Source organism: Muscardinus avellanarius (assembly GCF_963383645.1).
Source record: "Muscardinus avellanarius genome assembly, chromosome: 13".
NCBI lineage: Eukaryota > Metazoa > Chordata > Mammalia > Rodentia > Gliridae > Muscardinus > Muscardinus avellanarius.
In genome coordinates, this window is record NC_137799.1 from 13,397,597 (window position 1) to 13,416,401 (window position 18,805).

The window sequence follows — 18,805 nt, forward strand, 5'->3', positions numbered from 1 at the left end:
CAGTATGTAGTAGGACTGGAATTTGATTTCAGCTCCATGCTCCCAGCTACTGGGCTATGCCACCCACAAGCTCTCCCTTACTGTTCCAGTTTCTATTCTCCTCTTTGCTTCTTTCTTTCCCACCATGCCATCCTGTAGATTGGCCAGTGATAAATGTCTATTACACACACACACACACACACACACACACACACACACACACGTATACACAATTTGTTTAATTGTGATTATCAAACTAAAAAGTAGAACTTACTGTTTCCATTTGCAGATCATGAAATGGAGGTCCAGAGGGACAAGTTACATTCCCCAAGGTCACAGTGAGTAGGGGTGGAGCCAGGTTGGTTATTTGTCTGTCTAACTGAGAAGCGATGCTCCTTCTATCAGACCTCACCTACTTGATACCCATGTTCCATTCTCTCCTGTGTTTGTTTTTCCATGTTAGCTTGCCCTTATAAATTGACTCTTCATATAAGACTTCACATTTATAGCCTCCAGGGCTGGGTATTCATTGACCCTTAGAGAACATGGGGTATCTCTTCTTAAGTCTTAGGAAATGCGTAAGAAACAGCTGCATCCTACTCTATAGTTAGCAGCCAGAACTGCTACTTGGGGCAATGTCCATCAAGCTCCAGTAATAGAGATGTCCAGAAGGCTGGAGAGAGTCCCAGAAGTGTCTGGAGGGTGAACTGCCTGGAACTTAGAAGTCTTCTTTCCTTTCCTCACAGAGATGATCTGCCTGACCCATAAGACTGCACACTCATGTATTTCTCTGTTATGGGCAGAGGAGAAGACTGTAGTATGGGTGAAGAGGTAGGAAACCAGCAATGGAGAACGATCAGAGGAGAATCCTGCTTTTTAACAGGGTGCCAGTATAGAAACATCAGTTTGGTGTATAGGGAAATAGAAGGTCTTGGCTTTGGTCCCAGGTCTTTCATGGAAATGTTCTGAGACCTTGGGAAAACCACTTGGCATACTCATTGGGGAAATGGGAAGACAAAGCCTTCCCTCAATACAAAAACTTTATAAAAAACAAACAGAAGAGACTGGACCCATGAAGGTGATTGAAAAGTTCTATGAAACATTCAGAATCTATGAATTTTAAATTCCTGTAGGAACTTGGCTTCCCTAATACAGAAGAGGTCCTCTGAGCTGTCAACCATCTGACCCATTATGCCCCTGGTAAATAGAAGAGACTTTTGTATAACACAACTATATGTGTCCTTTTAATTTCTCTAGTTGATTCTTCTTCTTCTTCTTCTTCTTCTTCTTCTTCTTCTTCTTCTTCTTCTTCTTCTTCTTCTTCTTCTTCTTCTTCTTCTTCTTCTTCTTCTTTTGGTGGTACTGGGGTTCCTGGAAGCCCTTCTACCTCCGGGCTACACTCCCAGACCTATTTTTACATTTTTTAAATTTGGAAACAGGGTCTCCTAAGCCAGCGCGTGCGGCTGGCTTCGAACCTGCGTGATCCTCCTGTCTCTGCCTCCCAAGCGCGGGGATTACAAGCGTGCGCCACCACGCCCGGCTCTAGTTGATTCTTAACTCCCAGAAGTGGGAATGAAAATATGGATGGGTTTTTAAGAGGATACAAAGTGGACAACAATGTCCAGAGGTTATTTCTGGGTCATGTTGATTACTCATAAAAACCTTCCCAACTGATTGAAGCTCTCCGGACTTCTACCATATACTTCCCTGACTCAGAGAAAATTTTTCCAAATAGGATTAGTCCTGACTATGTAAACAGCTCATACTTTTGGTTGATATGTTTTAATAGGGTGAGGTGAGAGGGTCCATAGCATATCTAAGGTTGATGAAATAGAGACTATGAAAGGGGAAAAAGATAAAGTCTTAGATGATCAAAAACAAACTTCACAATACTCACATTATTGTCCAAAGGGTCAATTTTAAGAAAGATTGTCCGCCTTCCAGAAATTACTAAAAACCTATCTCCAGATGGTCTAAGGTATCTAGAAACTTCTGTGTGTTTCTGTGCAGCCCTCTTTGAGCAGATCCTCACTCTACTGCGAACTTCTGACTGGAACTGAATGTGCTGAGCCTGGTGCTTGCATCTCCATTCAGGCCGGGCATGTCCTTTCTTATTTTGATAGCAGTGGACCACTCAGGGAAGACAGAAGTTGTGCAGCACAGGAAAAAGAATGGCACCAGGCATGGGTTGAAGGGTAGAGAGGTCAGGTTCCTGGTGGTACTTTTGCTTATCAAGGGCAGGAGGGCATGGCAGGGGAAGATGCTGGGAGCTGAGGTTTTATCAGACGCTTCTGCATGGACTCCATGCTTCTCATTAGCATGGAGTCCCATGTGTGTCACAGTCCAACCTTGCTGTCCTCTCTAGGGCCCAGGGCCCAGGAGGAAGTATTCCTAACTTGGTTTGGCAGCTCAGCTCATCCCAGGAGAGCAGTCAGGCCCTGGATATTGGCCTGGACATGGGGCTTATTCCATGTGTTCTGAACTTACTCAGATATGTTCAGGCAGATATGCTCAAGGTAGAGAGACACCCTAAGTCTGTGGATATGCAACCTCTTTTATCACTTTCTTTTAAAGAACATACACATATTATTTTAATTAGTATTAAGGCATGTGTCAAACAAAAAATGTGAGTCTGTTTCTATCATATTCTCCAATGGTAATTATTTTGACTCTGTTTTTGGCATATACCGATTCAGAGACATTATGCACAAATTAACATTTATATATGATTGTTTTTCAAAAATGAAATTCTTTTTTGGACACCTTTTTGTTTTATCAATATATTATGGACTTTCTATTGCACCATCATAGCTATCTCATTATTTTAAAAATATTTTAAAGAGTATCAGATATATTAGAAGTTACAAAGAACTCCCTGCTCAGGTCATTTGTCTCCTTTTTGACTATACAAAGACAATGCTACAGTGAATATTCTTTTGTAGGTATTTTTGCCTTTTTGTAGGTATTTTGTACATTTCTTAACAGATAGAAATGCTTGATTAATGTGTATACACATTTTTAATTTCAAGGGGTACCACCAATTTGTCCTCCAAAAAGTTTGTACCAAATACACACCCTTTAGAGCATATAAGAGAGTATTGTTTCCTTATAGTCTAATAGCACTGTTCACATACTCTTTACTTTTTTTCAATTCAAGAAGGGGAAAATACTTTATGATAGCTTTACACTTTATCTTCCTGATTGATGGGGACAATTTTCCATATACACACAGCATTTTCAAAAATTTTCTTCTTGATTTTTTGGACTATTAATAATTTTGTTAATGTAATATAATTATAAAATGGTGAGGTTCAAAGTGATAATACATTTATATATGCACACATCACTTGGCATGTTTTCTCTGGGTCCCACAATCTTCCACTTTCCTTCCCTGTATACATTAATGATATTGGTAGCGATACCTTTATATACAGACATAACATTATTTGATTTGTATCCCTCTTCAAATACCCTTTTCCCTCTAACTTTCTTACCTTCATTCCTTTCAACTATTCTATTGGTTTCTTTTATTTAAAATCTCTTTTCCTTCCTATTTTCTATGCATCTATATCTGCATCTATTCTATGTGCTTGCTATGTTTTAAATTATTGATTTACAGGGATTATTTTGTGGTTGAGAAATGTCTTCTCTTTCTCCTCTTCTTCCCCCCTCCCCTTTTCTCCTCCTCTTTGTTTTCTTCCTCCTCCTCTTACTTCATATTTTTATTTTTTTTGTGGTACTGGGGATTGGACCCAGTTGCCTTGTACCTCTGATCCACACCCCAGTCTCATTTTATTTTGAAATAGTGTCTTATTAAGTTTCTGAGAGCCCCACTAAGTTGCTGATGCTAATCCCAAACCTGCAATCTTCCTGTCTCAAGCTCTCCAAGTACTGGGATTACAGGTGTGTACCACAACACCCAGATGTGCCCTCTTTTCTCCTCCTCCTCCTCCTCCTCCTCCTCCTCCTCCTCCTCCTCCTCCTCCCCCCTCCTCCTCCTCCTTCTTTCTCTTTTTTTTCTTCTTCCTTGTTAGTACAGAAGATGAAACCCAGGAACATTCTACCTCTGAGTTATACCCCCATCCCTATTTTTATTCTTTATTTTGAAACAGGGTCTTACTAAGTTGTGGAGGGCCTCACAAGTGGCTGAGGCTGGCTGTGATGCTCCTGTTTCAGCCTTCCAAATACTGGGATTACAAGCATGCACCACTATGCGCGGCGGTGCTTCTCCTCTTCCTCCTCCTCCTCCTCCCCCTCCTCCCTCCCTCCTCCCCCCTCCTCCCCCCTCCTCCCCCTCCCCCTCCCTCCTCCTCCTCCTCCTCCTCCTCCTCCTCCTCCTCCTCCTCTTCCTCTTCCTTCCTTTTTGGGTCTGGGGATGGAACCCAGGGGAATTTGACCTCCGAGCTACACTCCCTGCCCTTTTATTTTATTCTTTATTTTGAGACAGGGCCTCACTAAGTAGCTGAGGCTGTCCGCAAACCGCGATCCTCGGGTCTCAGCCTCCCAAATGCTAGGATTACAAGCCTGCGCCACCACAGCCCGGCTCTGCGCTTTTCTTCTTGATCTGACTCATAGCTCTGTTTCAGTGTACAGCTTGGATCAACATTTTCTCTTTTACTTATGTGCTGTTCATTCTGAGACCACAAGTCATTGCCCTCACTAAAAAGAAAAATGGACCATTTGTTATTACCTCTATGAGCCACATCTCAAAGACTCTGAAACTCAAATGGACACAGACATCTCTGAGTGTATGAAATTGGTGATAATACTGGAGTACATTTGCTGGGTGTTTACTATGTGTCAAGCATTCCGTTTAAAGTTTTGAACTGCTTCTATATAATTTAATCCTCACAATAATCATATTAATTAGGTACTATTATTACCTGAGTGTTTAGAGTAATTGATTTGCTCACTGTTACCTAGCTAGTGGGGAGATATTTTGGTTTGAGTCTAGAGACTGAACTAGTATCTAGGCTGTGCCATGGTGCCCAATAAATGATAGTTCAACTTTGGCTTTCAATAATATCTCTTAGGTATCTATTATGCATGGAGTCCATATGACTTAATTCTTATGACTCTATGATTTAAATTTTATTAAATCCTAAATCATAATAGAGGTCTAGGTTAATAAAAAATTAAAAATATCACATAATATAAATGGTTGGGCTAAATTTAACATCATAAGAACTCTAGATGAAAAAGGAGATCCTATAGAGGAGCAAATAAGACAACCTGAGGGGATGGGAAAGGGAAGGAAGGAAACTCTCTGAAGCACGTGATACACTTAAACATATTGAAGTCAACCACTAAGCCAAGCATGGGAAGGAGGGATGGGGAGGGAATGGGGTGGGGATCGGGTAGGGGCTAACTGGGTGATGTATGCATGTATGTCTACACAAGGTTTTTTTTTTTTACCACATTATGATGTATGAATACAATGTACCAATAAAAAATAACAAATATGAAAAAAATAAAATCATATATTCTTCCCAAAAAAGTTGAGCCTTTTTTCTATTATATCACATCACCACAATTAACAAATACTGTGATAATTAGGACCTTACTGCTTTGATCTAAGATGAGTCTTTACAGGAAGCAGTGAGAACAACATGGAACAGTGATGAGCTTTAGATCAGACGTGTGTGTGTGTGTGTGTGTGTGTGTGTGTGTGTGTGTGTGTGTTACTGGGGATTGAACCTAGTGGCATTTGCATCCCTGGTCCCATTTTATTTTTGAAATAAGGTCTCACTAAATGCTGAGAGCCTTTACTAAGTTGCTGAGGCTAGCTCTTAACCTGTGAGCCTTTCGTCTCAGCCTTTCTAGTACTGGGATTAAGAAAGTGTTCCACCATGCCCAGCTCAGATCTATTGTTAAATTTAACATTTCCAATGGAACTCATTCACTTATTTCTTTCTTTATTTGGCTGGATTCTGTAGATTCAGGGGATTCTATAATGAATAAATCAGAATCCAAACTTTTATGAAACCAATAAGTACAGCATAAGTTATTCCATGTGGTATGTTATGTTGTATACAACAAAAGATGTATGTTGCTAGACCACAAAAACTACATGAGGACAGGCACAAGGTTTGCTTTGTTCTTCACAGATAGTCCCAATTCTAGCAGAGGGCCAAGCACATAATAGAAACTGAGTATTTGTAGAATGAATGAAAGACTAAATATATTGTGTAAGCAATTTTTATTGAAATATCATGAAATAAGCTCATTGAAAAAGAAATGCTGGGAGTTTAGAAAATCTAAATCACAACAATCTAACCTAACTTTACTGAGTATCTTGATTTGTTCAGGCTGCTACAACAGAATACCATAAGTTGGGTAGCTTATAAACAGCAGAAATTTACTTCTCACTGTTCTGAAGGGTGGGTAGTCCAGGATGCTGGCAGACTCCATGTCTGGTGAGAGTGCTTTCTGGTTCCCACATGGCACCGTCTTTCAGTGTCTCACTGGTGAAAGGGATAAGGTAGTAATATGGGGCCTCTTTTGTAAGAATAATAAACCCATTTGTGAAGGATCTACCTTGATGATATACTCAGCTACAAAAATAAACTTTTTACATTTGCCTTTTATAAATAGAGGATGAATAACTTACTCTAGAATGGCCCAGGACCAAAATTGTAGAGCTGTGAGTTTGAGATCATTGGGAGTGTTTAAGGGGGTTCAGTAAAGAATCTCCTTTGTGCGACTTGAATTATTAATAAATTGATAAATAAGACAAGATAATACCAGAGGGAGGCCAAACTGTCACTTTGCTATTGATGTTTAGGTTGCTGGGCACAACATAATGGAATGATGGAATAAATGCTTGAAGGCCTCTCTAGCCAACTCCACAGGAGGCAGAGCTGGTTAAGAAGTTGTGTGTGTGGCTGCTGAGCTTATCCTCTCTCTAAGAAGCCTGTTATCAAAAGAAACAAGGAGGATCCTGGTTAAGCATACCCCAAACAATTCATTAGAGAGGCAGAGTAAGCAATGGTGAAAACTAGGAAAACTGATACCTAATTGAGTTTGCTCCTCTTGGACTAGAGCAAGCCTCTTTGAAGACACTTTTCTCCTAACAGCATAGTCTTCTACCTGCACTAAATCATCTTTGGGTGACCCATGACAGGCAAATGTGGAGGACTTAAATAATTACTGGGCTAATTCTCCTTAAAGGATTCTCCAGCTCTATGTTAAAAATAAACAGCCTCAAAATACATAGCAGAGGAAGCAATCATCTAGAATTTCTTTTTCTTTTTTTAAATTAAATTAAATTTTTTTATTGGTGCACTGTATTCATACATCATAGTGGGATACAAACTTTGTAAAATACATGCACAAAGAAAAATGGAGGAAATGCCGAGACCCCTGCCTTTTCTCGGCATCTGTGTAGTCTCCCACGCAGCTAATAGGCAGAATCTCAACGAGAGAAATAAGCCCCGAGAAAGGGTGTCGTCTCTGGCCAAAGTACCCCCTCCCACTCTTAGATATTCTTTCATAACTATTATTCTTTTGGTAATGATTCTTTTAACTCTCCACACAAATTGCTCCGGTGATGTAAGATCAGGACTGTGAGAGAAACTGAGTCCGTGGAAAATAAAGTTTCTGGTAATTTGTCTAAGCCTCTAAACATCCTTGGCTTTGTTCAAATGGTAATTCCAGTAAGTAATTACAAACGCAGATCTCCCCTTAATCTCTGACCTTCAACCTAATCACTAACTTACAACAAAAGCCCCAGAAGGGAGGCACCCGGTGCCTCTATTTACCCCTCTCTTTGTGATCCTGCCCAGATACAGGAAGACAAACGTTGGGTGTGACATCAAAGCAACCTAGTTTATGAACAGCTAACACTGCCCAATACAATGGAGCTGAAGGCTAGGAAGATTCTTGACCTTTACACCCAGTATGAGCCCTGCCTGAGACAGGGGAGCACCACGAGGCTAAGAAATGAATATGTCTGAAACAAGGATAGATATAATAAATGTGTAAAAGAAAGGAAATATGGTGAGAATAAGAAAGGATTCTTGTATGAAGAAGAGCTTATCATAAGATTGTCCCAAATGGGAAAGAAAGGAATTAGAAAGATTAAAAGCAGGTTGCAGAAGGATTGTGATGTGGAAATGGATTATTTAAAAGAGGAATAGGTTTCTAATAAGCCTATCGTTTGAGGAAAAGTGTTCAGCAGCTAAGTAAATACATCTGACAACTAAATCTAAAAACTTCATGGTATATATGGTATATTTTGGTGTTTATCTGCCAAACTGTGTTGTGAGTTTGCTTAAGCTTTCAGAATTTAGAAAGTAAGGTGGGCGACACCTGGGAGGCGACACCTGGGAGAACTCCATCACATCCACCTGGATCGCCACATCCCCCTATGCCTGCCATATGGACTGAGCCCTAAAGATGGAAAGTTCCAAAAAAGTTAAAGAAGACTCCATGAGAGGCCTCCAAGCCCTGGGTGTGCCCTGTGTCCCCTGGAATTTGCCCTTTGGAACTGCCTGTCTGCAAGATCCGGGAGAAGATCTGAAGCTAATCCCTTGAATGCCAGACTAGTTTTTTTTTTTTACCTTTGTTTACATGTTATTCACTATTGTTTTACACTGATTGCACTCCCCTCTTTTTTCTTATTATTAACCTCACTGGTAAAGGGTATAAATTTTTCTGGGTTCTTGTAATAAAGTGTCAATAGCTCAAGAAGCTTTGTCCATGTCAGATTCTTTCCAGAAGCACCGTAAATAGGAACTTAAAGAAATTTATTTCCTAGAAGGGAAAGAATCGCTGTAGATAAGTGGCTGCAGAACGGCACCCATATCCTTGCCCATCTTTTCTGAAATTGATTCTATCGCGAGTGGGTTCACGCCCATTTCGACTGAGCAGCCTGCGGCATGCACACATCACCCAGTCAGCCCCCACCCGATCCCCACCCCATTCCCTCCCCATCCCTCCTTCCCATGCTTGGCTTAGTGGTTGACATCTAGTATTATAGCAATATATCCAAAATTAAAAATGATAATCTCACATAACAGTTTCATTTGTCTGATACCAAGCTTTTGATAATTTAAAGATAACATTTCAATATTTCTTTTTGCTTTCTTTCTTACCAGAGAATATTTTTTCTTTCTTTTTTTTTAAGGTGAAACTATCATATATTTATATATTTATTTTTCAGAAAAAAATCTATCCTAATATGGAATATGGACTCTAGATACCCAAAACGATCTCGAAAAGAACAAAGCTAGAAGATACATATTTTCTGATTCCAAATCATATAAAGCTACAATATTTGAAACAGTGTAGTACTGTTCTAAAGGCAGATATATAAACCACTGGAGTTAAAAAAAAGCCTAGAGCTAAATTCTTCCATATATTGTCAAGTTATTTTTGACAAGATTTCCACAAACATTTGGTGGGGGAAATAATAATCTTTTAACTAAATATTGTTGAAAAATAATAATTACATGAAAAAGAATAAAATTGGACCCTTACCTAATCCCATATACAAATATTAACTCAAAATAGATAAAAGACCTAAATATAAATCTCAAGACTATATACTTTTAGAAGAAAATCTGGGTCATAAAACCTCACAACATTGAAATTGGCAGTGATTTCTTGGATATGATTTCAATGGCACAGGCAACAGAAGGGTAAACAAACTCCCTAAAAAATAAAAAAAAATTGTATATCCAAAGACAATGTAAACAGAGTTAAAAGTTACTGATAGAATGGGATAAAATATTTCCAAATGCTATATCTGAAGGTATATTAATATTCCAACTAGAAATCCTAAAAATTAGCAACAATAAAGGCAAACAATACAATTTAGAGATAGGTAAAAGACTAACATAAATAATGAATCTCCACAGATAACCAATCTTAGTTGTCTGTTGGATGGAAAATCTTGTTTCTCTGGTTCTGGTGTGTGTTACCTATTTCTTCTTTGTACTTAATCTCTTTGAGTATTTTCTCTAGCGCTGGTTTGAAGACATAATTCCTTCAATTTCTGTTTGTCGTGGAAGCTTCTTATTTCCCCATCTAATTTGATAGAAAGTTTTGCTGGGTAGGAAATTTTTGGCTGGAAGTTCTTTTCTTTCAGAGTTTGGAATATGTTACTCCAAGCCCTTCTGGCTCTCATGACTTGGTTTGGGAAGTCTGGAGTGATTCTAATTGGTTTGCCTCTGAATGTCACTTGGCCCTTTGTTTTTGTTGCCTTTAAGATTCTCTGCCTGGCTTCCACATTGGTCATTTTGACAATTATGTGGCATGGGGATCCTCTTCTCCGATCCTGTCTAAAGGGAGTTCTATAAGTTTCCTGGACCTGTGTATTGACCTCTTGCTCTATGTTTGGAAAATTTTCTGCTATTACTTCCTTGAAGAGATTTTTGATCCCTTTGGTTTCACCTTCTTTTCCCTCCTCTATTCCAATTATTCTTAGGTTAGTTCTCTTAAAATGGACCCATATTTCTTCAATGTCAGATTCCTGCTGTCGGATATTTTTTTCTAGATTAGAAACTATGCGTTCATTTTTGGATTGCTCATCTTCTAAGAGCGAGATTCTATTCTCCATGTGGTCTAATCGGTTGTTTGTACTTTGAATTGAGGCCTTTACTTCATTAATTGCATCCTTTATCTCTTTTTGGCTCTCTCTGAATTATTTTCGAAACACCTCTATTATTTCTAAAGTTATTTTCCTGATTTGATCTTCTAGAAATCTCTGAATTTCTGTTTTATCAGGTTCTGATGTTGTGTGGTTGTGGGCATTCGTTGCTCCATTGTTATTCCTTTTTCCCATGATTTCGGAAGTTTGTGCCTTCTCTGGGTTCTTCCCTTGGGTCACTACGACTTCACTTAAGGTACTCTGGATCGAGTCTGTGGTATCTCAGTCCCCACTACTCCTTTACTGGGTTGTATGGCAGAGTCTCAGACTTAGGGAGTCAAATGAGGATGCTTTAGACCATTGGGGGGTGCCAGGTTGGGCATTCTCCTATGGTGTGATATCTCTGCCACCGCCACTTCCCCACTGGGTCAAGTCCCTGGGAGTGCAGTCCTGGGATTTCTCCTCTGGGGCCCGCAATATGACTCACTGTTTTTGAGTATGCAGATGGAGCTGTAGTGGACTCGGTGAATTCGCTGCTGCTGCCGTCAGTGGCAATATGGCACCGCTGTCACGCCCTGGGCCATGAGGCTAGCGTATTTCTTCTCTGGTTTTGAGCTCTGCTCTGAGTCCCTGCAGCGTGTGCTGAGCTCAGCCACTGGGAGCTTTAGATGCTCCCTGCGCCGATAAATCCCACCCAGCTGTTCCGCAGTGGCTCACCTCAACTCGCTATAGCCGTCCGGTGAACTCACCGCTGCCGCCGGCAGTAAGCCGCTGCTGCCGGGTCCTCGGGCGTGAGGCCGGTGTATCTCCTCTGTGGCTCTGAGCTCTGTTCTGAGTCCCCCTCCTCTCTGGAGCCTGGTGATTTTTTTTGTTTCTCTGATGATGGTGTTTTCTGGCTATGAAAGGTGCTGATTTTGTGGTAATGGAGATTGGTTCTTAGCGGGGCTCTTAAGCCCTGCTTTTCTTGGTCGCCAAATTCCTGGAAGTCCTAGAATTTTCTTGATAATGGATAAGAATACTAGGAACAGAGATGCAAGTAGTTGAGATATAAGGGAAAATAAGGGAATCTCTAAGACATTTATTAGGATAAACATTAGCTCTAAGACTTCATTCCAATAAATATCTGTTGAGCACTTACTCTGACCTAAGTGAGTTCACATATTTATTGCTCAGAGTAATTGTATGAAGTGGTTGCTCTTCTATTTTTTATAGGTTAAAAATTCAGAAGGAAGAGAAGGAAATTGGAAAAAAATTACATAGAATGAAAGTGGTGGATTAAGAGTCCTGTTTCTAATTTATAGATTCCAATCTTGAGTTTTTATCACTATATCATATAAATATTGTTAAAACTAGGTATGTACTTCAAACACTTTTTTGAACAATAACAACAAAAATTGAGAATTAGCATCATTAACTGACTGTGCAGCTGTCACACAGTTCATTTATGGTGAAGCCATACTGGAACATAAATTAAAGCTCTGACTTCTTTGGAGTATCATCCTTTTAAGTGTAAAGTTTCAGAATATTTCATAAATGTTCAATTTTAGCAGAAATAACAAATTTTATGTTCTTGGCCTAGAAATATTTCCCCGAGTTCCTTTATAACTTGTGCTAAAAAAAAAAAATTTTCTACTTTTCCAGGCATGGTGATATACACTTAATCCTAGCATTTGGGAGGCTGAGATGGAAGTATCACAGTTCTCAGACAGCCTCAGCTCCTTAGTGAGGCCCTTTGCAACTCAGTGAGACCCTGTTTCAAAAATAAAGAATAAAAAATAGGCCTTGGGGTTTAGCTCAGAGTTCGGATATCCCTGGGTTCCATCCCCAGTACCACAAAAAAATTCCACTTTAATTTTCATTTTATATGTATTCAAGTCCCTTGCATGGAGACTTATCTTAGTCACTCAGCAAAAATAAAGAGGAACAGCTGTTAGAGTGGGTAGAAGACTACCTGGAGCAGGGTATATGATTAGAGGCCACTGTTGCAACCAACTCCTTCATCATTCTAAGACACAAACTTGGGTATCAATATGTAAAAAATTACACAGGAGTTTTGGGATCTAGGAAGATACAGTGGTTGGGCTCTCAGAGATTAATTATCAGCTTCCAGTTCCAAATTGTCAGGATATGAAGGTCCTGAGATAGTGTCAGGGTGTTTTTTTTTTTCTTCAAATAGTTTCTACACTGCTCTATGAACATCCCTGCTTCTCAGGCCATAAATGATGGGTTCAACATTACTCAAAAACTCTGTTCTTCCCATCTGTAAAGAATGATGGAGGGCATTTAAGAAACAATTTATGAAAATATCACTAACAATCTTACTTGCATATGTGGGGAGAGTAGAAGGGATAGTGGGGTGAGATTAGGAGAAAATCACTCCAAAAGATTTTGTGTACATAGATGAATGTATCACTTTGATCTCACAACCATGTGTAATTATATTGTGAAAATTCTTTAAAAAACTAAAAGGCGGGCGTGGTGGTGCACACTTGTAATCCCAGTACTTTGGCGGTTGAGACGGGAGGATCGCAGGTTTGAAGCCGACCATAGCAGTGAGGCTGTCAGCAACCTAGTAAGATCCTGTTTCCAAATAAAATATAAAATAGGCCTGGAGGTATGGCTTGGAGGTAGAGGGCCCCTGGGTTCCATTCCTAGTACCATACACACAAAAACAAAAACAAAAAACCTAAAATCTAAAAAAAAATTGAGTTCATTAATGAGAGCTCAGGAAATTTTTGAAATTTTTCCTAGGAGTTATTGAAAAATCCTCTGGAGTTGTCACCATATATCTTTGGATGCATTCTCTAGAGGAGATGCAATAATAAAATTGGTAATTTATATCTCAAAATTGATCTAAACATGGATTAGTAGTGCTAAAAAATGGTTCAGTAAAAGAAACTCAGCCAGAACCTAAAATAATGTGATTTAAGTACTCACATCTTTAGTCATGTAATTTTACAATATCTGGCTAAAGACTTATACTCAAATACAGGTCGTGCTCCATTGGGGAGGTACCAGAATCTTTGTAGGCTTTTACATCTCTATTCTAGCTCCTTTTTTCTTAAAAATTAATTTTATGCTGGGTATGGTGGCACATGCTTGTGATACCTGCGCTTGGGAGGCAGAGACAGGAGGATCGCGCAGGTTCGAAGCCAGCTTCGCTGGCTTAAGAGACCCTGTTTGAAAATAAAATATAAAAGATAGGTCTGGGAGTGTAGCCCGGAGGTAGACGTGTTCCATCCCCAGTACCACCAAAAAAATAAAAATTAAAAAAATTAATTTTATTGGTGTATTGTAATTACACATGATGCTGAGGTTCAAAGTGATACAAACATACATGTACGCAGATCTTAGTATGTTTCCTTCGGATCTCACCCTGCTGCCCATTCTACCCCGTGAATAACAGTGTGATTGGTAGTGATACCTTCATATATGGACATAGAATTATTTGAACTGTTTCCTTCATTAGTTCTTCTCTTTCCCTGTCCCATAATCCCTACCACTATTTTTCTAGTCTCTGTTCTCAATTATCTAAAGTCCCTTTTGCTTTCTCTTTTATGTCTATCTTTCACATTATGAAATCAAACATTTCAGCTTGACTTTCTGGACTGGCTGATCTCACTTTGCCACTTATTCTCTAGTTCCACCCATTTTTCTAAAAACGACATAATTTTGTTCTTCTTCGTGGCTGAGTAAAATTCCATTGTATGTACATACTACATTTTAGTTATACATTTATCCATTGATAAACAACTAGTTTGGTTCCATAATTTGGCTATTATGAATTGTGCTTCTATGAACACATATATGCATACATAAATATAATATTCTGACTTTAATTCATTTGGAACTGAGGAGTAGTGTAGCTGAGTCAGATGGCGATTCCACTCTTAGTCTTTAAAAAAAAATACTGGCAAGATGTAGGTAAGTAGGAACTCATACCCACTGTTGGTGGGACTGCAAATTAGTACGACCATTATAGAGGCTCCTCACACTCTGTAGTACAACTCTTTGGAGCTTCCTCAAAAGACTAGAAATGACCCAGCTATTCCTCAGCCTCTTAATGCCCTTCCCCATTATCAAATCATGCTAATGCTGAGAGAAATTATTGACTGGTGTATTGTAGGTGTCCAATATAAGGGAATCAAGAAAGAAAGAAAACTAACAATTGAGTGGAATGTGTAGATTTCATGTATTTAGACAATCTGTAATCATTAAAAGTATATGTTTTGGAATCAGATATCTGGGTTCAAATTCTGGCTCTCACTAATCAGCTGTATACTTCCAAGCTAGTCATTTATTTATTTTTAAAAAATGTATATGCAAGTGTATGAGGATTCCAGTGAAAACAATGCAGGCCTGAATGTTGTAAGCTCAAAAGTTACCAAATGGTTATTGAAAAATAACCATTCTTTTCAGAAATGGGGATTAAATCCCAAGCCTCATGAATGCTAGGCAAAAAATTTACTACTGAACTATATCTCAATAAAATTAAAGAAATGGATCTTGTTAAATTGCTGAGATTGGCTACAAATTTGTAATCCTCCTTTCTTAGCCTTTCAATTAGCTGGGATTATGGGTGTGATTCTTCATACCCAGATAAACATAATATCAACTTTAAAAATCTCTTCATAGTGGTAATGATTAGATTCCCCCCAAAATTTTATGAGGCTAACAAAATCAAGGTATTTAAACATTTTAGGGTTAAATTGAGAAAGATTATGGAAGGCCAATTTTACTTACATATATAATTAAAATATTCCTTAAATATTATAAATATAGATCCATCAATATGATAAATAGTTTTGGGGAAGGGGGGTAGTGAGAAGGGAGCTGTGGGAAGCTCACCAAGTGCTGTGTGCATGTATGTCACTATTACTCTGAACTACATTATGATATGAAATTATAATGCACCAATAAAAACATATAAATGATCAGTGGTGATTAAATGCCCTGATTAGTTCTAAAATATAGGACCAATATTACAATCCTGGGATAAACTAAGTTTTTCATGATTTCAGGCAAATAATTTAATCTCTCTGAGCCTCTATCTTCTCTTTAGCACAAGAAAAAGGATAAAAATATTTACCTACAAGTAATCTGTAGAAGTTTGCTAAAGATAATGAATATCTAAGCACAAGACCTGGAATAAGCAAGTATACCAGAAACACTATATGATAGCGATTATGTCATCATCTCCTTTTCACAGTGAGGAAGTTGCAGCTCAGTGAGCTTATTTAATTTAGTCTAGGTTGAGAAACTAGTGAGAAAAGATCCAGCACCTGAACTTAGGCACAAAACTAACTCTACAGGTTGAGTTCTCCTGAACTCCTAAACTAATGTCTTGAGCTTCATGGGGATTGCTGTGCCCTCCTGTTCAGGAATCTCCACAAGGCATTCTTCATGTCTTTGTTTCTGAGGCTGTAGATGAATGGGTTCAACATAGGGGTCAGCACAGCATACAGCACAGCCGCAATTCTGTCCTTACTGGCTGAATCAGAAGCAGAAGGAATGAAGTACACCCCAATAGCAGACACATAGAACAAGCAAACCGCTGAGAGGTGGGAGCCACAGGTGGAGAAGGTCTTCCACTTCCCACTTGCTGATGGGACTTTTACAATGGCAGCCACAATACGGACATAGGAAATGATAATCAGCAAAGGAATTAAGATGGTTAATGCCCCTCCCCAGTACATCAGCACACACTGGTTGGCATAAGTATCAGAACAAGAGAGCTTCAACAAGGGAAGAAGCTCACAAAAGAAGTGAGGGATGATGTTGTCCATGCAGAAGGATAACTTAGCCAGGAGAATGGTGTGTGTTAGAGAGTAGAAATGTGCAACGAGGAGGGACATTGCCACGAGCAGGACACAGCATCTTGGACTCATGATCACAGTGTAGTGAAGGGGATAGCAGATAGCCACAAGCCGGTCATATGCCATAACTGCCAGAAGAAAAACATCCAGACCAATGAACCACAAGAAGAAATAGATCTGGGACAGGCATCCGGCATAGGGGATGGTATGACTGTGAGTCTGGATATTCACTAGCATCTTGGGCACTGTGGTAGATGATAGACACAGGTCGGTGAAGGAGAAGTTGGCCAGGAAGAAGTACATGGGGGTGTGGAGATGTGGATCAGAGCCAATCGCTACCATGATGAGAATATTTCCCACCACAGTGACCAGGTAAATGACCAGGAAGATGCCAAAGAGGAGAAGCTGCTGTCTTTGCTGCTCAGAGAGGCCCAGGAGGAGGAATTCAGAAACACTGGTGTGGTTTCCCGGCTCCATGTTCTGGTGTAACTAAATAATAAAACAGAAGAAGACACTTTAAAAATGTTTCTTTTCTAAATATTGCCTTGACAGAAATAGAGACATTAAATTAATGGTGAAATCAGAACACATGCTGTGCAGTATCCCATTGATAAATGAAAGTGCTCTGTGAGAGAACTACTGGCGTGTCCACTTTGTTAGCTTTGTGTCACTATAGCATATATCTGAGATAATCAACTGACAAATAGAAAATTTTTATTTTGGCTGATAGTTCTGGGGTTTTGTTCATGGTTGTTTGGCGCCATTGTGTTTGGACCTCTTGGCGAGGTAGCACATCATGTTGCAAAGATCAAGGTGGAGTAAGATCTTTCACCTCATGGGCAGGACATGAAAGGAAGAGACCGGGGTTCCTGTTCGAAGGCATGACCCCATAAGCTAAAACTTCCCACTAAATCTCACCTCTTAAAATTTCCACCACTTAGCCAGGTGGGGTGGCACATGCTTGTAATCTCCGCACTTGGGAGGCTGAGACAGGAGGATCGCACAGGTTCAAAGCCAGCCTCAGCTACTTAGTGAGGCTCTCAGAAACTTAGTGAGACCTGTTTCCAAATAAAATATAAAATAGGTCTGGTCTGGGAGTATAGCCCAGAGGTAGAAAGCCTCTCCATGTGAGAGATCAACCCTTTACCACATGTGCCTTTGGGGCACATTCCAGATTCATGTTATAGCACTCAATGCACTGAAAAAGGAAGTGAGTCTCCTACAAAGAAGACCAAGTCAAGTTAAAATCTTTATAATTCTGGCTAACATTCTACACTCTTCATATCTCTACTACTACACCTTTAACAAGGCCACTGGAACTAACTTATTCACTCCACATTCACTGAATACTTGCAGTGTGTCACTTCTCCTCTAGGCACCTGAGAAATAGTGGTACAGAACACAGCAAGGTTCTTTCTCTCAAATAGACAATATTCTAGTCAGAAGAATCATGTCATCAACAGAAACATGAACAAGAAATGAAAATAAGGCATTAAGGGTGACCAGCAGATTGCTTTAAATCTATTGGTTGGCAAGTAGCTCACTATGAGGGAATGGATGAGAAGGAGCCAGCCAAGCAGAGAACTGGTTGAAAGAGCATTTTAGATGCAGGGAATACTAAGCTCAGACATGAGAATGAGTGCATATGTATGGAGGAGGAGGAAAGCAAGAGTGGGTCAAGTGAGATGAATGTCAGAATGGCAGGGAGGAGGGAGAGCCAGGATTAGGGGAATGTTTGGATCTTATTCTTAGGTTAATCAGGTACCTACAAGGATGTAGGGGTGGTCAAGCATGATCTGATATGAAAAGATCATTTTGCTACTACATAAAGATCATAGGGGTAAGAGTGCAAGCAGAGTAACCCATAAAAAAGTGTGCCAGACCCAGGAGATGAAATAAAGAGGATGACTTTTTTTTTGGTACTGGGGATTGAACCTAGGGAGCATTGTACTTCTGAGCTATTCTCCCATCCTTTAAAAATTGTTTTGAAATGGGGTCTTACTAAGTTGCTGAGAATTTCACTACATTTTAGGCTGTCCTTGAACCTACCATCCTCCTGTGGACATTAGGTATCTAAGGTTAATATAAACAGGTGCAGCCTCTATGCTGCAGACTAACTGGGAAGACTGACAATAGACAAACAAGTAAGCATACAGTCACAGACTCTGATTGGCATGGTGATATCTTTGAGAATGTGTAGTCAGAGAATCAATTATGATCAGAACTCAGGGAGATCTCCTTTAAGAAATTTAAAGCTAATTTATGACCTGAAGTAGCAATATACCAAGAGTAAAAGAAAGAAAAGTGGAAATATAAACTTTCCAGTGCAGGTGGAAGTCCCAAGGTTGTAAAGAGTATGACCAATATGAGAAGGCAGTTGAGATTGGAGAAGAGTGAGATAAACTGCATGAAATATCAC

The 18,805-nt window shown here is 39.5% G+C and overlaps 1 protein-coding gene across 1 annotated transcript in view; it reads right to left on the reverse strand.

The window, feature by feature from the left end:
- LOC308272103 (olfactory receptor 1Q1-like) overlaps positions 1–16,863 on the reverse strand; it is a gene marked incomplete at both ends in the record, with an annotated part of 35,257 nt that extends 18,394 nt beyond the window's left edge. Inside the window, one exon of the mRNA XM_080708889.1 lies at positions 15,940–16,863. Within this exon, the coding sequence (XP_080565015.1) occupies positions 15,940–16,863 (924 nt within the window). The remainder of the gene's footprint in view (positions 1–15,939) is intronic.
- Positions 16,864–18,805: the final 1,942 nt, after the last annotated feature.